General features: G+C 39.9%; 3 protein-coding genes across 3 annotated transcripts in view; 1 reads left to right on the top strand and 2 right to left on the bottom strand.

The window, feature by feature from the left end:
• The window catches only part of LOC133522329 (dynein axonemal heavy chain 3), a 78,306-nt gene that overhangs the window by 8,026 nt on the left and 51,545 nt on the right, over positions 1–18,735 (top strand). The window contains exons 14-25 of the mRNA XM_061857653.1: positions 948–1,210; positions 1,551–1,708; positions 2,149–2,341; positions 2,693–2,919; positions 3,702–3,879; positions 4,761–5,023; positions 5,612–5,813; positions 7,222–7,392; positions 7,838–7,985; positions 8,327–8,525; positions 8,941–9,109; positions 9,533–9,726. Of these exons, the coding sequence (XP_061713637.1) occupies positions 948–1,210; positions 1,551–1,708; positions 2,149–2,341; positions 2,693–2,919; positions 3,702–3,879; positions 4,761–5,023; positions 5,612–5,813; positions 7,222–7,392; positions 7,838–7,985; positions 8,327–8,525; positions 8,941–9,109; positions 9,533–9,726 (2,365 nt within the window). The remainder of the gene's footprint in view (positions 1–947; positions 1,211–1,550; positions 1,709–2,148; positions 2,342–2,692; positions 2,920–3,701; positions 3,880–4,760; positions 5,024–5,611; positions 5,814–7,221; positions 7,393–7,837; positions 7,986–8,326; positions 8,526–8,940; positions 9,110–9,532; positions 9,727–18,735) is intronic.
• Positions 10,167–10,821, bottom strand: LOC133522328 (uncharacterized). Its single transcript, XM_061857652.1, has 2 exons — positions 10,745–10,821; positions 10,167–10,416 (listed from the first exon to the last, which is right to left on the bottom strand). Exons 1-2 carry the CDS (start codon positions 10,753–10,755, stop codon positions 10,188–10,190), a joined length of 240 nt encoding a protein of 79 aa, XP_061713636.1. The 5' UTR covers positions 10,756–10,821; the 3' UTR covers positions 10,167–10,187.
• LOC133522326 (uncharacterized) lies at positions 11,897–17,437 on the bottom strand. Its single transcript, XM_061857648.1, has 4 exons — positions 17,104–17,437; positions 13,773–13,963; positions 12,423–12,592; positions 11,897–12,125 (listed from the first exon to the last, which is right to left on the bottom strand). The coding sequence occupies exons 1-4, from the start codon at positions 17,258–17,260 to the stop codon at positions 11,918–11,920; spliced, it is 726 nt and encodes a 241-aa protein (XP_061713632.1). The 5' UTR covers positions 17,261–17,437; the 3' UTR covers positions 11,897–11,917.

An 18,735-nucleotide genomic window follows, 5' to 3' on the forward strand; every position in this document is an offset into this window, starting at 1 on the left:
ATATATATACCTACATAATATATCTATATTATAAATTGCGCAACACTTTTAATTAGCTCGGTCCAGTGCTTTAACATCGGACAATCGAACCTATTAGCAATTTCCTTTAGAATGCTGTTGGGACTACATCTCACACGACTTAGTAATGAGACTATATTTTTCCGTAATATAGTCTGAAAACTATCCGTGCGAGCTGCCACAAACATACCCGATGCAGAGCACCTGCTAGGCAGACCCATCAGCATTCTAAAGGCATTGTTGTACTGTACGCGCAAGGCGTTGTAGGCTCGTTTCGTGTACCGGACCCACAGGCTGCTCGTGTACAAGGATTGACAGTATGATTTAAATAACGTGATTTTTACATCACTTGAGCAACGAGCAAACCTGCGGGTAATCATGTTACTCCGAACCGCCAACGCCCTGCGCTCCCTTTCGATATAACTCTTTGGTCGTGGTTTGATCGTAGACTGTCCTCTACATCACTGGTATCCTTATTCAATCAGTCCATAGTCCTTGGGGCAGGGACTGGATCTACCTTGTGTTTTAAATAACCCCAATAATCTATATAAGTTAAAATCAACTTCTTAAAAGATTAAAGGTTGACGAAACGTTAGCGGTTAAACTTAGTGATTATTAACTTTCTAATTCTTCTTATGAGGCAACAAATCTATTATATACATTTTTTTTATACTACGTCGGTGGCAAACAAGCATACGGCCCGCCTGATGGCAGAGCAGTCTCCGTAGCCTATGTACGCTTGCAACTCCAGAGGAGTTACATGCGCGTTGCCGCCCCTAAACTCGACCCCCTCGTTGAGCTCTGGCAACCTTACTCACCGGCAGAAACACAACACTATGAGTAGGGTCAGCAAACAGCAAACAGCAGCCAAATAACACTTGGCTGCTGTTTTCTGCAAGGTGTATATCTCACTGTTATAATATTGACAGTTGAGGACATAAACCTGAACACCCGCGTGTTTCTCTGGCCGCTCGACATGGAGGACACCATCGACCTGACCTTGAAGTCCCTGAATACCAAGAAGTCCATGGCCGAGGACAAGCTCCGCAGCCGCAAAGCCGTGTTCGAGGAGAAGCTGAAGACGCACGAGAAGGACTTGGAGCTGTTCCGCCGGTATGATCCGCCGCTGCTGACGTTGGATTTGCTGAAGGAGGTGATCAAGAGGGTTGATGAGATTAACCAGAATTTAATGGTGAGTAAATATTGAAGAGTGTTTTACGAAATCGTTATAAGTTCCTACTCAGAATCATAAGTGTCCCAATTTCTACCTACTGTATTCTACTTTCCATTGCGTTAAATTACGGAGCTCGTGCTAGAAAAGTTTCATCTGTGTGCGCGCATTTTCGACGGAATGGAACGTTTATTGCTGAAACTTCAATCCTCATTAAACACTTATTTGCCATTTGATTGATTGTTTTTATCCTCAACGTAATGCTCGATACGCCTGCGTTGCCGTAACTTGAATTTACTTAACTACCTTTCTGTTGCTTCTAGTTAAACAATCGTGCTAGATTTTTGTTGTTGTCATTTAGGACGACAAACACGAAGCGGAAGACATCACCAACGAAGAACAACTGTTGGACCAGGACGTGTCCGTGTACTTCAGTTTACAGACGATGCTGGCCGGCATCGACCCCTTCCACAAACTGTGGCACACTTCGTTTGACTTCTACGATGGTTATGAGAAGTGGTAAGTAGTAGAAAATGTAAGGCGGGAGATAAAAGAAAGCAAAAGTCAAAGGAACATAGGTTACCCCTCAATAATATTGCCAAAAACCAAACGAGTGGAGCACAGTTCGGAAATTTGAATTCTGTATTACCCTAGCGCCGTTCATTTGATTACAAATTCATTAATAGTACCTATTAAAAATAATGACGGAGTGATGAAATAAAATATTTTTTTTTGAGTTCTGCTGATCTAAATCAGATTATAAGATATCGTTTTGTTGCAAAATGTCCAAATGCTAGGTAACAAATCATAACAAATCCAATCGATTAGAACTATGGCTATAACCATCAATGCACGCATGATAATCGTTTAGGTAATGGCTGGTGATGATTACATTGTTTACCTATGCTGTTGGTTATGTTTATCTTCTCGCTTTGCTGCTAACTACAAAATTCCTACAGGTACCACGGCCCCTTCCTCGGTTTAGACGCAGAGCAGATCGCCGAGGACGTGGAAGCATGGTGGAAGCTACTGTACAAGCTGGGTAAACAGATGTTCGAGTACCCCGGAGCCAAACGGATTGCGGACATGGTGCGGAATAAGGTGGAGAAGTTTAAAGTGTTGCTGCCGGTGCTCTGCGGTATATGCAACAAGGTACCTTAAGTCTTTATTCGTAACTAAAACAATCTCTACTAATTGCTAATTTTTAATTGTGTGTTACTGAAGAAAGGCCTCAAGATTGCTAGCCATATTTTTTGGCAACCGTATTATGATCTAAAGAAGCACTACAGTCTTTCAAAAACACTGCTATTTGTCAGTTGGCGCAGTTGGGATGAACTAAGAGGGATGATATACTATCGTGGATATCATAGCCCTAAAGTACTTTCTACGTTCCTATAGATTAGATATCTTATCGCTGTTTGAGTGGGCCCTACAAGTATGTGTAAGAACAGCCCTGTTAAAATGTTTTTTATATACAGCTGCTCAAATGTCTTCAATTCCTAGGGCATGCGTGAACGTCACTGGGCCAAGATCAGCGACCTGATCGGCCAACCCGTAGTCCACGAGCCAGAAACAAGTTTAGCCGACATGGTGGAGCAGGGCGTGCACGTGTTCGCCACGCAGCTCGAGGAGATCGGCCAGTACGCCTCCAAGGAGTACTCGCTGGAGAAGGCTCTCAACAAGATGAAGGAGGAATGGGTGGGCGTCAAATTCGAGGTCATGCCGTACAGGTTGGTTAAGGTTTTAGTAATTGTTTAAAAACTGAAGCAAATTTACATGCTTTACTTTTCACAGGCTAAGCTCGTGCTTGTTAAAAGTAATGGCTAAATGTCATTTTTTATTTTGCTACAGTTATCAAGTGCAAATTGAAAAATATCAGGACCTATAAGTTGAACTTTATGGCTGGAGTTTGGTATTAATAACGTTACATTCTGAAAATCTGCATTACAATATACAGATTAGAAAAATTATCAACGTATAGGTACTAAGCTGTAGCAAACTTTGCGAATTGCGAGACGGTTAGCAAAACCGAATTCGGAACGGGAACAGATTAAGAGGCTGTCAATACCTAAAGCGCGCACACTGTCTATTTGTATCGGAGTAAATGAGATAGCACTGTCGCATGTTACTGGGCCTCGGCAAGGGAATAATAAGAAAAATATTTAAATAAAAAAAAAAGTTGATTATTAGTGTAATATTTTACTCAACCACGGTTTAGATATAAATGTTTTGAAATTGTGATTTTAATTGCAGACCCATAAGTCAAAACAATAAAGACATAGAACCGTTTAATTGTGATTTTAAGACCAATCTTTGCAATTATTTTCTATCGAGCCGATTTCGTTCAATCATGTATCGAGTACAACCACGGTCTTTGAAATATAATTAATATGAACATATATTTTTCTTACTTGACTAAAACAAACTGTTTAAGTAACATCAATTTCAAGGACATTGGGTGTTGACAGCCTCTTAATACGTTGTTAACGTACTACCTAACTTCTTTTGGCAGAGACACAGGGATCGGTATCCTCACCGGCTTGGACGACGTGCAGCAGCAGTTAGATGACCATATCCTCAAGTCGCAGACCATGCGTGGGTCACCTTATGTCAAGGCGTTCGAGGCCGACATGGCCGCGTGGGAGGAGAAGCTCATCAGCATGCAGGATATCTTGGATCAGTGGCTGATGGTGACTGTTTAAGCTTAATCTCTATTACCAGAGATACAGGTGTCAGGAAATACACCGGCCTGGGGGAGAATCAATTTTCAAGATACTTATTTTCTGTCACGACGTCAAAAGTTAGGTATGGTGGAGGAAATTGATTCTTTATCAGTTAACGGTTTACTTTACATTGGACATTCTTAGTACAACCAAATTTACTTGAACGGCAAACTGCTAAATAATCAATTTTCTACACTGCACTAGACGATTTTTGGTTCATAATTATTATGAAGTGTTATAGTTAACCTTCAAACAAACCGATCTCACTTATTAAACACATCAAATATTCCTAATACATTCTCAAAAAAAAAAAACGGCAACACGAATGGTAACTAATGCAAATAATGTATAAAAATGCCTTCGCAAATCCAAGGGTGTCACTACTACGCGAACTAACTATTATTAATTGATTTATTCATGTAAAAAAATTACACCGTTACAAAGTACAATAAATACGCCTAACTGGAGTAACCAGTTTGATGGCGCGCCGCGCTCAAATCTCACTGAATATTAAGGTTAATGTTTACATTAAGACTTATCTATTCTATTGTTAGTAAGAAAAAAAATGAAAGCATGCATTTATGTTACAATGATTTCATAATTTATAGAAGTATATATCTATCTTATGATTCTTATGTCAGTATGCAACTGCGTAGTGCGTTGACAGTTTAACGGACAAATGCACCGACGCTGTTCTCAAACTGTATCTTCACGAGCTCGAATAACCGAGGATTCCCTACCTCCTACCCCTCTTCTTTAGTCCTTATTAATTGGGTCTGTATCCTTATGTTCTTCTTATACAAATACCGTTCATGACAAGATCTATCAACTGAGCCCATTTTTCCCAGTGTCAAGCCACCTGGATGTACTTAGAACCCATCTTCTCCTCCGAAGACATCATGCGTCAGATGCCGACCGAAGCCCGCAACTTCCGCGACGTGGACAAAGAATGGCGAGCCATCATGACGGCCACTATGAAGGACCCTATGGTCCTGACGGCTACGGACTTCCCGCAGTTGTTGAAGAAGCTGAAGTACAGCAATTCGTTGCTCGATGATATACAGAGAGGATTGAACGATTATTTGGAGAAGAAGAGATTGTTCTTCCCGAGGTTAGTGGAAGGGTAACGATAGGAATTATAAACACTATAGTTGATTGTTAACCAAGGAATGAAATAAGTAGGTGCTTTCACCCGAGTTAGACTCCTGTTGAGCTAAAAGGATCTTTATTTATAGCATCAGGAGTTAAAAGAGACAAATCCAGGTAGAACCGTGTTTTTAGTGCTAACCTAAAAAAAAATGGAATATAAAACTCCCAGCGATCGATACGTATTACCTTCAACCCGCTTTATAGACAATGAGCCACTTTCAGAGCTTTTTTTTATCAGCCTGCAAATATAGAATATAGGCATATCTAAAGATCAAAATCAGACTCAGTAGGTATCATAATATCATAGTCTAAACGCCTATTGCATTGTTAGATTATATATCTTTTTTGATAAGAGAATAAATGCGTGTAACAGATAATTTTGAACACCTAGCCTGTTTTGCTATTTCTGATGATGACTGTATAGTCGCCAACAGATATATTGGAGATGGCCAAAGTGCTCAAAAATATCTAACAAGGACTTTTAGCGCCTTGACAATACAGGCGTGGCCGCTCCAATATATCTGATAGTGACTGTACGTTCTACTTCTAGATTCTTCTTCCTCTCAAACGACGAGCTGCTCGAGATCCTATCGGAAACCAAGGACCCAATGAAAGTTCAGCCTCACCTCAAAAAATGCTTCGAAGGGATATACACGCTAGAATTCAATGCCGCAAAAGAGATCGTTGGCATGGCTTCCGCTGAGGGCGAGGTGGTGAAACTGTCTTCCAGTATACAGCCTGCTGATGCTAAGGTAAGAAATAAGAAGATCGTTTTATACAGCTTCAACCCTATCGGAGGCGGTTAAGTTAAGTACTTTGTGGCTACACTTCGGCAGGGTGTTCATCCTCACACCCTAGAACCTAAATGGTCGCGCAATGTTCGGTTTAAGAGGATCTTCCTCCCGCGGACGCTCCGGCTGTGGAATGAGCTACCTGCTGAGGTTTTCCCGAGGGTCTACAGTATGAAGTTCTTCAAAAAAGGAGTGTACAGATTTTTAAAGGGACGGCAACACGCATGTAACACCTCTGGAGTTGCAGGCGTCCATAGGCTACGGTTACTGTTTACCATCAGGCGGACCGTATGCTTTGTTGCCACCGTCGTGGTATAAAAAAACTTGCGAAATTTGCTGCCTAATTCACCAGACCAGCTGTACCTATTTGAATTACGAAAGGGCATTTCAGAAAAGTGTCGGATACGTGACTGACTCTATTTTTTACACTCCTGATAAAATTAAGATACCGATATTTGGCATGTCAACTTTTGATAATAAATAGCTTTAAATTCAACAGTATATGATACAGATTTCTGCAGGTTACTAAGGTCTGAGCTGTCATACGTGTCACGTGCACGTCCCCGACAAAGTAATGTCTACTTTGTCGGGGACGTGCACGTTTTGGGGAATGACCCCGGTGACAAGTTACGTTCCAGTTACGTCTGCGAAATTTGCTGCCTATTTCAGAAGACTATAACTTATTTGAATTCACTATGTAGGGTAAAAAAATAACCCCCTTATTCATAAACGTCTACTAAAGTTAACAAGCCGCTATTAATCGTTTGTCCCTTTCCGACGTATTGGTGTGATGGAAAGGGACAAACGATTATTAGCGGCTTGTCAACTTTAGTAGACGTTTATGAATAAGGGGGTTAATCATTATTATTAGCCATCGTGGAATCTATACTTAGGAAGCACGCTAAACTTGCTAAGGCTTTGGAGACTGTCCAAACTTTTTACCTTGCGGGCATAACCAGGACTACGCTTCCTTTTCTTCTTTTTTTTTGGAACCGTAATTGGAAATTTTTGTGCTGGACAATAGTCCAACTTCATCCTTAAGGCTTAGTGAGTTTAGTTATTTCTTAGAAAGCAGCTCGCTGAGCTCTGTGCCGACTGTCAATAGTGTCAATGTTATTCAATTGTTATTTTTAACAAAAAAGTAATCGATGAGTTCGATCAAAATAATTAAAGCTTTTGTTCAATAATGGTTACAAATTTTAATGGTGCGTTTAAATCAGGTTTCTAATGAAGTTACTAGAGAGTTACTGCTATTCATATTTTTGGCAACCGTATAATGATCTAAAAAAAAGCGCTACGATTTTTCAAAAAGTCTACTGCCCTGAACGCACTGGACGTTAAACGTGTGGTAATCGTTCCTTTTTCCCAGGGCATGGTGGAACGCTGGCTACAACAGCTCGAGCACCAGATGATCGTGAGCCTCAGGGATGTGGGTTCAGAAGCAGTGAATGCGTATCCGATCACTAAGCGAGAGGAGTGGGTTCTGATCTGGCCTGGACAGATCGTTCAGACTGGCTCTTGTGTGCAATATACTGCTGAGGTATTATAATACTACATCATAAAAGCTACTGAATATTAAAAAGTAGTCCAATAAATAGTTATAGTAGTAATAGTTCATTAAACTTAAGGTAGTATTGGTATTTACATACGGGCAGAAATAAATCAGGCTCTTTTGAGTCCATTAACTTTTATGTTGTAACATTTATCATGTTCTTTTTTGTGATGGACGCAGTTATTGATGTGATAACGACATAACGTCTTTGTCTCTATTATGTCGTTATCCATTCAATACTCGCGTCCATAGTACGTCCTCTGACCTTATTTAAATATTCCTCAATTTTCTTTAACAGCATTTTCTGAAATATTCTACTCTTTTAATCCACTTTTTCCTAATAAATTTTTTTATTAATAAGAGTGTCTGTAGTACCTACAACTGTTTTTCTAACCTCAAAAATTACTAAACAAACATCCTTTACCATTATCAGGCAATAGAAGCGATTCAAACCCACAGTTTGCCAGACATGGTGGCTCGAAGCACTGAGCAGATCAACGGACTGGTATACCTGGTGCAGGGCGACTTGGAGCCAGGAAATAGGGTCACGATTGAAGCGCTCATCGTTATAGATGTGCATGGTAATTTGGATCTTGCTATTTATAGCGATTAATAAATGAAGGTTTTTAAATTAGAGACATATTTACCACAATCAGTACCGTCCAGTAGATATTAATGATTCAGCCTATATACGTCCCACTGCTGGGCACAGGCCTCCTCTCATGCGCGAGACGGCTCGGACTATAGTCCCCAGTAGATATTATTTCGAGTTAATCTATGGGAAAAAAGTTTAAAGTATATTTCATTCATTTGACTCTTGAAAATTAAGATTAAATTTGCGGCAACTTTAAGTATTATTTTAAGTGAAAGGAATAGTTATACTCGTATGCCTATATTATATGTTTGTTTTTTTTTCCGTCAGGTCGTTCTATCCTGGAAGAAATGGTCGACAAAGGCGTCAGAGATATCGCCGACTTCAACTGGATTTCGCAGCTGCGTTACTACTGGCGTGGAGACAAAGTGACGTGCTCCATGATTACAACAGATGTGGATTATGGGTTCGAGTATCTGGGTAACATCGGAAGACTGGTCGCCACACCACTCACTGACCGCTGCTTCAGGTGACAACAATTTTGGGGGGTCCAACTACTACTGTACAAAATATTTTCCCTTTAATTACTAAAGCTATCGCCCCAATAATAACTTTCTCGCTAGCCTCACCCACTAGAGTTCTGCATCTTTCTACTGATAACTTTTTAAGGTACATAATCTTTGTGGAGACGTAGCCTTGTTGCACTTTCCATGCTTGATAATAAAGATACAGAGGATATGGATTGATTTGGTGGTTAAGCAAGGTGACGAGAATAAATCTTACCAAGACGGCTAGGTTACTGGTGTTGACCGAACGTAACCTTTGGTACCTTATGGATATTGACTCAAAGACCTTGAAGTTTCATATTAATGTCCAAACGGTTGAAACGACTACGGCCCTTAGGCAATCGAAAGGTTAAGTCAAAACAATCTTTTTTTTTCCAGGACCCTAATGAGCGCGTTAAAGCTAAACCTTGGCGGAGCGCCCGAAGGTCCAGCTGGCACAGGCAAGACAGAGACCACCAAGGACTTGGCGAAGGCCGTAGCCAAGAAGTGCGTCGTGTTTAACTGTTCCGACGGACTTGACTACAAGGCGCTTGGCAAATTCTTCAAGGTTACTACATAATATACTCTTACCTACAATAGTATCATGTCGCAATAAAACTCATCTTACGTGGACATTCGTTTTTGACTTCAAGCCTTCACTTTGTCATAAAGTACATTATCATTCAAACGACAGCGTCGACAACCTATTGAAGAGAAAACCTATTCAGTCACTGATGTAATTTTTATTTCCTCTCTCAATAAGTGGTGGGGTTGTATCTATAGGTTCCGGCCTTGAAAACTTTGGGAGTTTGGGAGACACTGGAAGGTTAACATAAATTATCGTGTTACTTATACACCCAGCTGCAAAATTGCATAGCCACTTCGTCAATGAATTAATTCATAATGAGTCCACGCAATTTTGCAGCTCGCTATACATGCTCCCTTAATGACTGAGCCATAGTTCACTACTAACATTCATTTCCTTATCTAGGGTCTAGCACAGTCCGGCGCGTGGGCTTGCTTTGATGAGTTCAACCGTATTGAGCTGGAAGTGCTATCCGTGGTGGCGCAACAGATTCTCTCTATTCAGCTGGCGATTTTACGGCACGAGAAGCGGTTCATCTTTGAGGGCACGGAGATCAGCCTCAACCCCTCCTGCTCCGTGTTCATCACCATGAACCCTGGGTGAGTGAACAGAACTTTGTGTAACAGATAATCTGATGTTTATATGGTTTATCCTGTATGAGAAGAGTTGCCTGTGCTTTACTTACGGAGATTTGAGTCAAGTGATTTGAGTGTGAAGTAATACTGTCTTGTGCAACAGATTTTGTCACTAGCTGTCCTTTCTGCACGAGAACAGTTAACTTAACTTTTATAGAAGAATTTGATTAGGTATGTGGCATTTCTACCGTCTAAAAATATTAGCTCAAATGCCTTTAAGTTCTGACTTCTTTTTAGCTTTATTACCACTCGAACCGCCAGTAACTATTTCGAGCCTACTTTAGCCTACTAAATACATGATTTAAGATTTAAATGTTAGATCTACGTATTTTGCAGTCTTTTGCCGTTGTTGCATCGCTTCCATTTGATAACCCATGGACTGAAATCAGAATATAAAAACCAAATAAAAATTCAAAAGCTAGAATTTACTCTTTGACTGCAGATTCAGTCCCGCTACTTTTTAAAGGTTCAGCTACCATGTATTTCATGGTTGGCGGCGCGTCCTCGAAGACTAGGTCATGTTCGCGCGCCAAGCTGTCGTACTTGACTTCAAAGACCGTCTCCCAGCCGTCTCTGTCGGCCGCAATCTGGGTCCCGTGCCCTGTCATTAAGGCACCTGTCTTGGGGACGTTTAATTCAGCACACATTAGGCGTCTGAAAATAAACAAATAGCAAAAAATAAATATATCATAATTTCGTATAAAGACATGTTTCAATCAAATATAAGGATCACTGAATAGGTCCAATATGGTGCCAATCCAATATACGATCAATATGGTGACAAAATTTAAGGTGGTGAAACCTAATGGGGCCTCGAAACGTCTTTGATTAAGACCAATACCATGTTGTATCGTTGCATACTTAGGTATTACAAAAATAATACATTCCTTGAAAACATCGGCTTAGAGTGCTTTATCCTTTAATGCACTTGTGTAATTTCAGTGCACACCGATGGTAACCGATATATTAGTATAATACTCACCTCGTTTTCATTCTGTTATTTTAGAAGTTCCAGGGGGTTGGGGGGGCACACATTTTTTCACTTTGGAAGTGTCTCTCACGCAAACTGTTCAGTTTAGAAAAAAATGATATTAGAAACCTAAATATAATTTTTGAAGACCTATCCATAGATATACCGCCCCCCCCCCCCCCGTATGGGTTGATTTTTTGAGTTCCAGTTCTAAGTATGGGGAACTCCCAAAATTTATTGTTCTTTTTCTATTTTTCTGTAAAAATCTTAATGCGGTTCATAGAATACATCTACTTACCAAGTTTGAACAGTATAGCTCTTATAGTTTCGGAAAAAAGTGGCTGTGACATAAACGGACAGACAGACGGACATGACGAATCTATAAGGGTTCCGTTTTTTGCCATTTGGCTACGGAACCCTAAAAAGGACATGACTTACGCAGGGTAGTAATAAAATTGACACTATACAATTTTCCGTGTCATAGTAAAAGAAGCATTATTTTTCTTTATAAAATCATTAATCTTTAAATCATCAAATTTACCTATTGCTTTGTGTACGACTTCGTCCGTCGGGAAGTATTTCAACCTCAACTCCTTGGCCTCGTCAACTCTGTCCGCAGGCAGGTCTTGTATTAACTTCAATGCAGTGCCGTCTTTTCTTTTCTTCTCGAATCTTAGCCACACTTTTTCGGTCATTTATAGAACAGTTTCAAAACTTCATCACTACGTGTTTCGACGATAACGGTCTGAATAAAACTAAATGTCTTATCCCGATATGTCGTCACTACACGCCGAACGTGCTATTAATTATCTATAGGCATACCAATTATCTCAGGCCGTTGGTAACGTAGTTGCATGATAGTGTTCTAGTCATACCAGAATTATTATTGTTTACTAGTTAAGTATCTACTCTCAAGAAAAACATCGCGAAGAAACCAACTCCTATAAGGCCTCTAGTTATTCCTCTAGATAGTTTAGATTGAAAAGAAATGTCTGAATGTTATAGATCAGGCGGTCGCTTTTGTAACCACTAATGCATACGAGAATTTTTGTGTTAGTTTGAGAGTTTAAAGCCTATTTTAGCATCTTGTGCTTCCGTTCCGTGTGATGCCGAAAGTAAGGAATAATGAAAGAAATAAAATCTGAATAAGCAAACGACAATAGATATATTCAAATACTTTATTTACTACTCGCTACTTGTTAGCGGTCCAGCTATCATGTACTTCATGGTTGGTGGTGCGTCCTCGAAGACCAGGTCGTGTTCGCGCGCCAAGTCGTCGTACTTGACCTCGAAGACCGTCTCCCAACCGTCCCTGTCGGCCGCTATCTGGGTCCCGTACCCTGTCATCCACCCTCCTGTTTTGAAGACGCCTAATTCAGCACACTGTAGGCGTCTGTAAAATAAATGAAATGCAAAAATCAATCATAATTTCGTATAACATGAAGATAAAGTCAGGAACAATATGTCTCAAAATAACGTGGTACATGATACCTAATACCTGATAAAATACAAACACCTATACAGACGTTCTTTACACGTAAAGTGGAGATTACTTTTTCATATTGGGTGGATGTCATCGAGTTTCCAAATATGATACGGGCCCTTGAAAACTATAAACTTATTGTTTTCATTATTAAATATACTTTATGTAGAACCTAGAGATGTTGAACCAATATATCAGTAATATTACCTCATTTTCAAAAACTGCTGTGCTATTCCACACCCCCTGTAACCCGGCATTACCAGTACTGTATCGTCATCTAGATACTCTTTCAGATTCAATTCTTCCACGGGTTTGTACATATCCGAAGTTGCTTTGAAGACTGCGGTCAACTTTTTGGTTTCCTCGCGCCCGTATTTCTGAAATAAATATATGGTCAACATAGGTACGATATGTGTCTAGATTTCAATAATTTCACCATTCGTAGCGTAAGAGATGTGCGTAAGTATACAAAATATTTTATCTGGCTTTCTGGTTTGTGGTATTTATGGATAGATGGAAGTTCCTATGTTAAAATTTTGTTGAGGGAAAGGGTTACAAAGTAAACGGACAAGTGCGAGTCGGACTCGCCCACCGAGGGTTCCGTACTTTTTAGTATTTATTGTTATAGCGGCAACAGAAATACATCATCTGTGAAAATTTCAACGAAACTATCACGGTTCATAAGATATATACAGCCTGGTGACAGACGGACGGACGGACGGACAGCGGAGTTTTAGCAATAGGGTCCCGTTTTAGGGTACGGAACCCTAAAAATTGTACCTTAAAAAATCCTGGACCTTGCTTTGCGTAAATCAATAAGTTATTTTAAAGAGTTCCAGGCAATTAGTTATAAGGTTTCTGTATAAGTTTATCATTTTTTTTGTACTATTCGGCCCTTAAACATTTAAACAACAACAAAAACGACATCATGTGTGTTGCGTGAGTTACGAAATTAGTGAATAAAAATAGTACCAACGGAATAAAAATAGTACATTCGTAAGCAATACATTCGTACTTATTTCAAATTATATCCTAGTGCTGCAGCTGCTCTCATTGCTAGCGTTTGCGTGACGGATCTGAAATGTACTTATCTACTTATAGGAAGATGCGCGAGATCCGATTAATTTCATACGTTTCGGATCCGGATTACAATCCCTAGTCACAAGCGTAAACTAAACGTAACATAAGTAGGTTTCAGTGTGTCAAGCTATGTTCCGTGCGTTACTTGTGTTATCGTGTTATGATGTCCCGTGTGTTATGGTAAATTTTTTGTGATACATATTTCAGGAATATTGGAAAAATTTACTGGATTATCCTGACAACTCTTTTAAAAAATGTCTAGTTTTTTTAATACATATCTGAGGGCTTGGTTCATGATTTCTTGTGAGCAAGTTTTGAAGATATTTGAAATATCCGGTCTTCTCTCGATACGATCATACTCCAACATAGGTACCTTATTATATTCTCAAGTCAGTACTTTTTATCACTCCTTTTAAAGGCATAAGCAATACTCATGATTTATGCTCCTTCTTATTTCAATAAGCCAGCCGGACAAACCTTTATCATTTCCAAGATCTGATCCCAGTTGAAATCTTCGTTGACGAGTGAGACACTTGAGACCCCCAATATGTCTCCAACATCCTCCCCGTTGTCTTCACAGCAGATGACAGTGCTACGCCTTGGGTCTTGCTTTAACATATTCAAATATTCTTTATACGCCTCGACTGCCTCTGGATTCTTTGTGATACCTAGGAGAAAGGAACTCTATTAGTTACGCAAAAATGTTTCTAAGTGCTTATTTTGTCCTAATCCGTCTATTCTGTAAAAGGTAAAGGTGCTAAGGTAGGTGGTAGGTGTAAGGTAAAGGCTATTGGGTACAGTTAGTAACGAGGTAGTACTCTGAAGAACCATTGCTGCGGCTTAACTGCTATGTTAAAACAGAGAAGACTTCGCTGGCTCGGTCACGTTCACGAGCCGGCACCAACGGTTGGGAGAAACGCGCCAAAATGAGACCGGAATGGCATCCGAACATTAAAATCGGCACATCCAAACATGACGATGACTGGCTGGAGAAGCTTAAGCAGAAACGTCTTCGTCGTGCTCTACCACTTCCTGCGGACTCGCGTTTTGCGTGTGATCGATGTGGCAAGAAGTGCCGCGCTGCTATAGGACTTTATAGCCATCAACCGCAACAAACATCTACATCAACAGATGATGTGGCCAATATATATATATGATGATGATGAATGGTAGGTTTTTTGTTTGCCGCGATATCTATTGTCGAGTAGCAGTACTGAGAGTTCCGCTACTCGGTGCTACATGTCGACTGCGAATATAATAATCATTTTGGTACCAAAACTGACGTATGGAGTGAGCACTCTATTACTTCTTATTTCTCTATGACAATACTTATATAAAGACTATTTCTCTGATTCGAAAACAATGAACCATTGCCTGTAATCACAAAATAATTTAAAAACATAGGTAACAATAATATTTTGAAATCAAGCCCTCTCCAAACGTCACCGATAAGCGGTTCTTAGATCCTCACGGTCGCCGGACACTTGCGAACAGGGGGCCTACCGCCAAAACCGAAATTCCCAAATTGCGGGGATCTTTCTCTTTTACTCTCACTAACATATAATTAGAGTGACAGAGAAAAATGCCCGCAATTGACGAAATTCGATTTTCGCGGTTATAGCCCAGGAGCCGGTCAACAGTTGCTACCACCGATAGAACAGTAGTTATCCGTTATACGAAATATCAGTAGCGGCACTCAAAAATATGAAATGTTGGCAATAGTATATGGTCAAATAAAATACAATAGACAAAACGTGACATACTTAAGTAATGAAGCCCTTAATATTATACTACCCGATATGTAGGTACCTGCCTATTCTATAAAATATTTGTAGATCAAAATACAATTAGGATTCAGAATTGAGGTTGTGATGATTTATTTGGTTCTTAAGTAGAAGAAATCAGAAATTGAGAATACTTATTGTAATAGAGTGCTCACTCCATACATCTTCTTCTTCCTCGCGTTGTCCCGGCATTTTGCCACGGCTCATGGGAACCTGGGGTCCGCTTGACAACTAATCCCAAGATTTGGCGTAGGCACTAGTTTTTACGAAAGCGATTGCCATCTGACCTTCCAACCCAGAGGGTAAACTAGGCCTTGTTGGGATTAGTCCGGTTTCCTCACGATGTTTTCCTTCTCCGAAAAGCGACTGGTAAATATCAAATGATATTTCGTACATAAGTTCCGAAAAACTCATTGGTACGAGCCGGGGTTTGAACCCGCGACCTCCGGATTGCAAGTCGCACGCTCTTACCGCTAGGCCACCAGCGCTTCACTCACTCCATACATCAACGTAGCAAATTGCTTATTATTTTCGCAGTCGAAATCTAACATCGAGTAGCGGAACTCTCAGTACTGCTACTCGACAATGACGACAATAGATATCGCGTATCTATTCTATTACTTCTTATTTTTCTATGTTATTATGGACGAATTAATTTTGGGCGTTTATTTGAACACCTGTTCACACCAAATGAGGCGACGGCTATATTATTCATACATATCTCACCAAACGAAGACGAAAAACAGCTAAATGGAGGAAATAATTCGTGTATAAGCAAATTTTGGTATAGTTAGTTGTAGGCAAAGTTGCCTTACACAACATATTGAAAGTACTGATGGATGGGGGTGGCGCTCACGGAGAAGGGGGTGGGGGGGTGGTTAAAGGTACCTTAGCACTTAGTTGTGGACCTAGTTGCAAAGTTAATTAAATTCAATTTTATGATCTTTTTTTCTATATTTTCATAAACGGTGGGCAATAGCAAAATCCCGAAAACGAGACGCGGAGCGCTATGTTCAGCGTTGAATAGAAAGTATAAATAATACCTAATGGAGATAGAGTTCTGCAAGGAGAGATTTTTTGATTGAAAATTTCCTCCTCTTTAATAATATTTATTAAAATTTCTTAAATATTAATCATTTTTGAGATATTGGAGAAAAAGTCTTCTTTTTCCGCCTTTTTTTGTCTACAAGTTTTGATATTTTTGTGTGCTGTGTCCAAATCCAAAGAGGTACCACACGTATTTTTAGGAGTAGTATCTATATTTTTTACCACTTTGAACTTGTTGAGTAGACTAAAAGTCAGCTCAGCCAGTACGAATCTTACCAACAATAAAACCTAAATAGATCGATGTTTTGCCCTCGTTAGCCTGTGGTTTGAAAATTAAATCGAATCATTCATTACTTTACAATTTAATACCCACCGGGCTATCGTTAAAACTAAGGCAAACTAAATATTTTAAAAATGTACCCTAGGTTGATCGAATTGTTGTTTTCATACGTCTCTATATTGTACATTTTATTGAAATCGCTAAAGCCGTTATTAAGAAATTACCGAAAAATATGAAAATGTATCTGAGAAATAATAATAATAATTCAGCCTATATACGTCCCACTGCTGGGCACAGGCCTCCTCTCATGCGCGAGAGGGCTCGGGCTACAGTCCCCACGCTAGCCCAATGCGGATTCTGATCTGAGATAGATTATTTGTCGCTACTGTACATGTGTCCTCAGGTCCTCACGCTCGCGCTCTTCAGAGAACGAGTGCCGCTAACTACATACACATTTAGATAGATAGATAAACTATTTATTAGCTTGCCACAACACACTACTACTTAACTAAAAATAATAGAAGCTATTGATTCTATAACACCAAAATAAAAATAAAATAAAGAACAAAAAGTATCAATGAAAGGTAGGTATTAGGGTGTAGTTTTAAAGATAAGTTACCGCTCCATAGTAAAAACAATCAATGTTTTTCATTTTAAGCATGAATGGGTTAAATAAGAAAATCTTGTCATATTATACCTGCTGCTTTGTGTACGACTTCGTCCGCCGCGAAGTGTTTCAACCTCAACTCCATGGCCTCGTCAACCCTCTCAGGAGGCAAGTCTTGTATCCTCAGCTTCAGTGCAGTGCCTTCTTTTGTTTTCGTCTCGAATCTTAGCCACACTTTTTCGGTCATTGTAGAAAAGTTTCAAAGGTCAGGTACACGTGTTTCGCCGATAACGGTCTGAATGAAACTGTGTTATCGCGAATTGTGTCATCACAATACATCTAGTGTTGGCCGAACATGTTATTAATTAGGTATAAAATATTACCTAGAAATAAATCCAACAACTAAAAAATAATTAACTACATTAATTTAACTCAAATTAGTTTTCAATTAGATTGATCTAATTAATAATTTACCAGTTAATTTTAAAGTGGTAAATAATTAGGAAATCGTCTGGGTTCCTTCACAGAAGACTTCTATACGATGAAGGAAACCGAATTACTACCAACTCCTATAAGGCCTGGTTTCCCTTTTCCTCTAGTTTGGGATGGAAGGTACGGATTCGCTATCTTTTTTTGCTAGTCAAAATTGACCATAATGATCGAGCAAGACAGTTGATCATACAGAGAATGGGAGAAATAAACTAGATTCTAGGGGACTGTGTCACTCGCATGAGGATATCGCTCTAATAGGCGCATAGCGTTGTCTCGCTCAAACATCCGAACAACGTGTGAATCGGATCCATTGCGCTAAGCGCCTTAGGGGGCGTCCATTAATCGCGTCATATTATATAGGGGGGGGGAGGGGGTCAGCAAAAAATCACCAATGATCACCACAGGGGACGGGGGGGTATGGACACGTATCACGTGTATTTTTTTTTCATCTGTGCTATACTGTATTATAGTCAATAAAATAAAAATAATAGTTTTCCGCCCTTATTATCCTTCACGTGTACTTAGGTTCATTTGTTAGAAAACTGTTCTTTAGTTATCGAAAAAAATACACGTCATATTGGATGGGGGGGGGGGTCCTGAAAATATCACCAAAGATCACCATGGGGGAGGGGGGGGTCTAAAACAAGCCAAAAACGTATGACGCGATTAATGGACGCCCCCTTAGATACGGTAATGTCACAATGACTTATTGTATTATTGAATCTCCTTGGATTTCACGGGCCTATAAATCCCGGTCTTTTGATAGGCTTGCGTGGGGATATAGATCCAACACGTAGAGGCCTCTTGGTGAGCTTTAATGTCATGTAGAACGCCTGCTGGAACCCGTTCGGGCGCAACAATAGACACCCATGAACCGGTCGCAACAGGCATTGGGACTATTGTAGTAAAGTGAACAGTATAATGGTCTATGGATTGAAGTTTGGGAGGACAATGAGACTGGGTTATTGCAAAGACGTCCGGACACCTGCCATAACAATGTTTTCACTAGTTATCAAGGCAGGCAGTATTATTGACATTATGGTCTAATTACGTCATTGCTCCATTAATTACGATGCGATCCTACAGTTTCAATTCAACTCTCTTTCGGTCACACTTATTTGGTTAAGTACTCAGTCTGAAATCTAAACAGGGCTGTAATGGAAGGCCGTATCGTAAAAACCAGCGCCCGCGTAAATTTTTTCACGTTCGGCGGCAGTACTTACGGTGATA

Source organism: Cydia pomonella, chromosome 10, assembly GCF_033807575.1.
Source record: "Cydia pomonella isolate Wapato2018A chromosome 10, ilCydPomo1, whole genome shotgun sequence".
NCBI classification, from domain to species: Eukaryota; Metazoa; Arthropoda; class Insecta; order Lepidoptera; family Tortricidae; genus Cydia; species Cydia pomonella.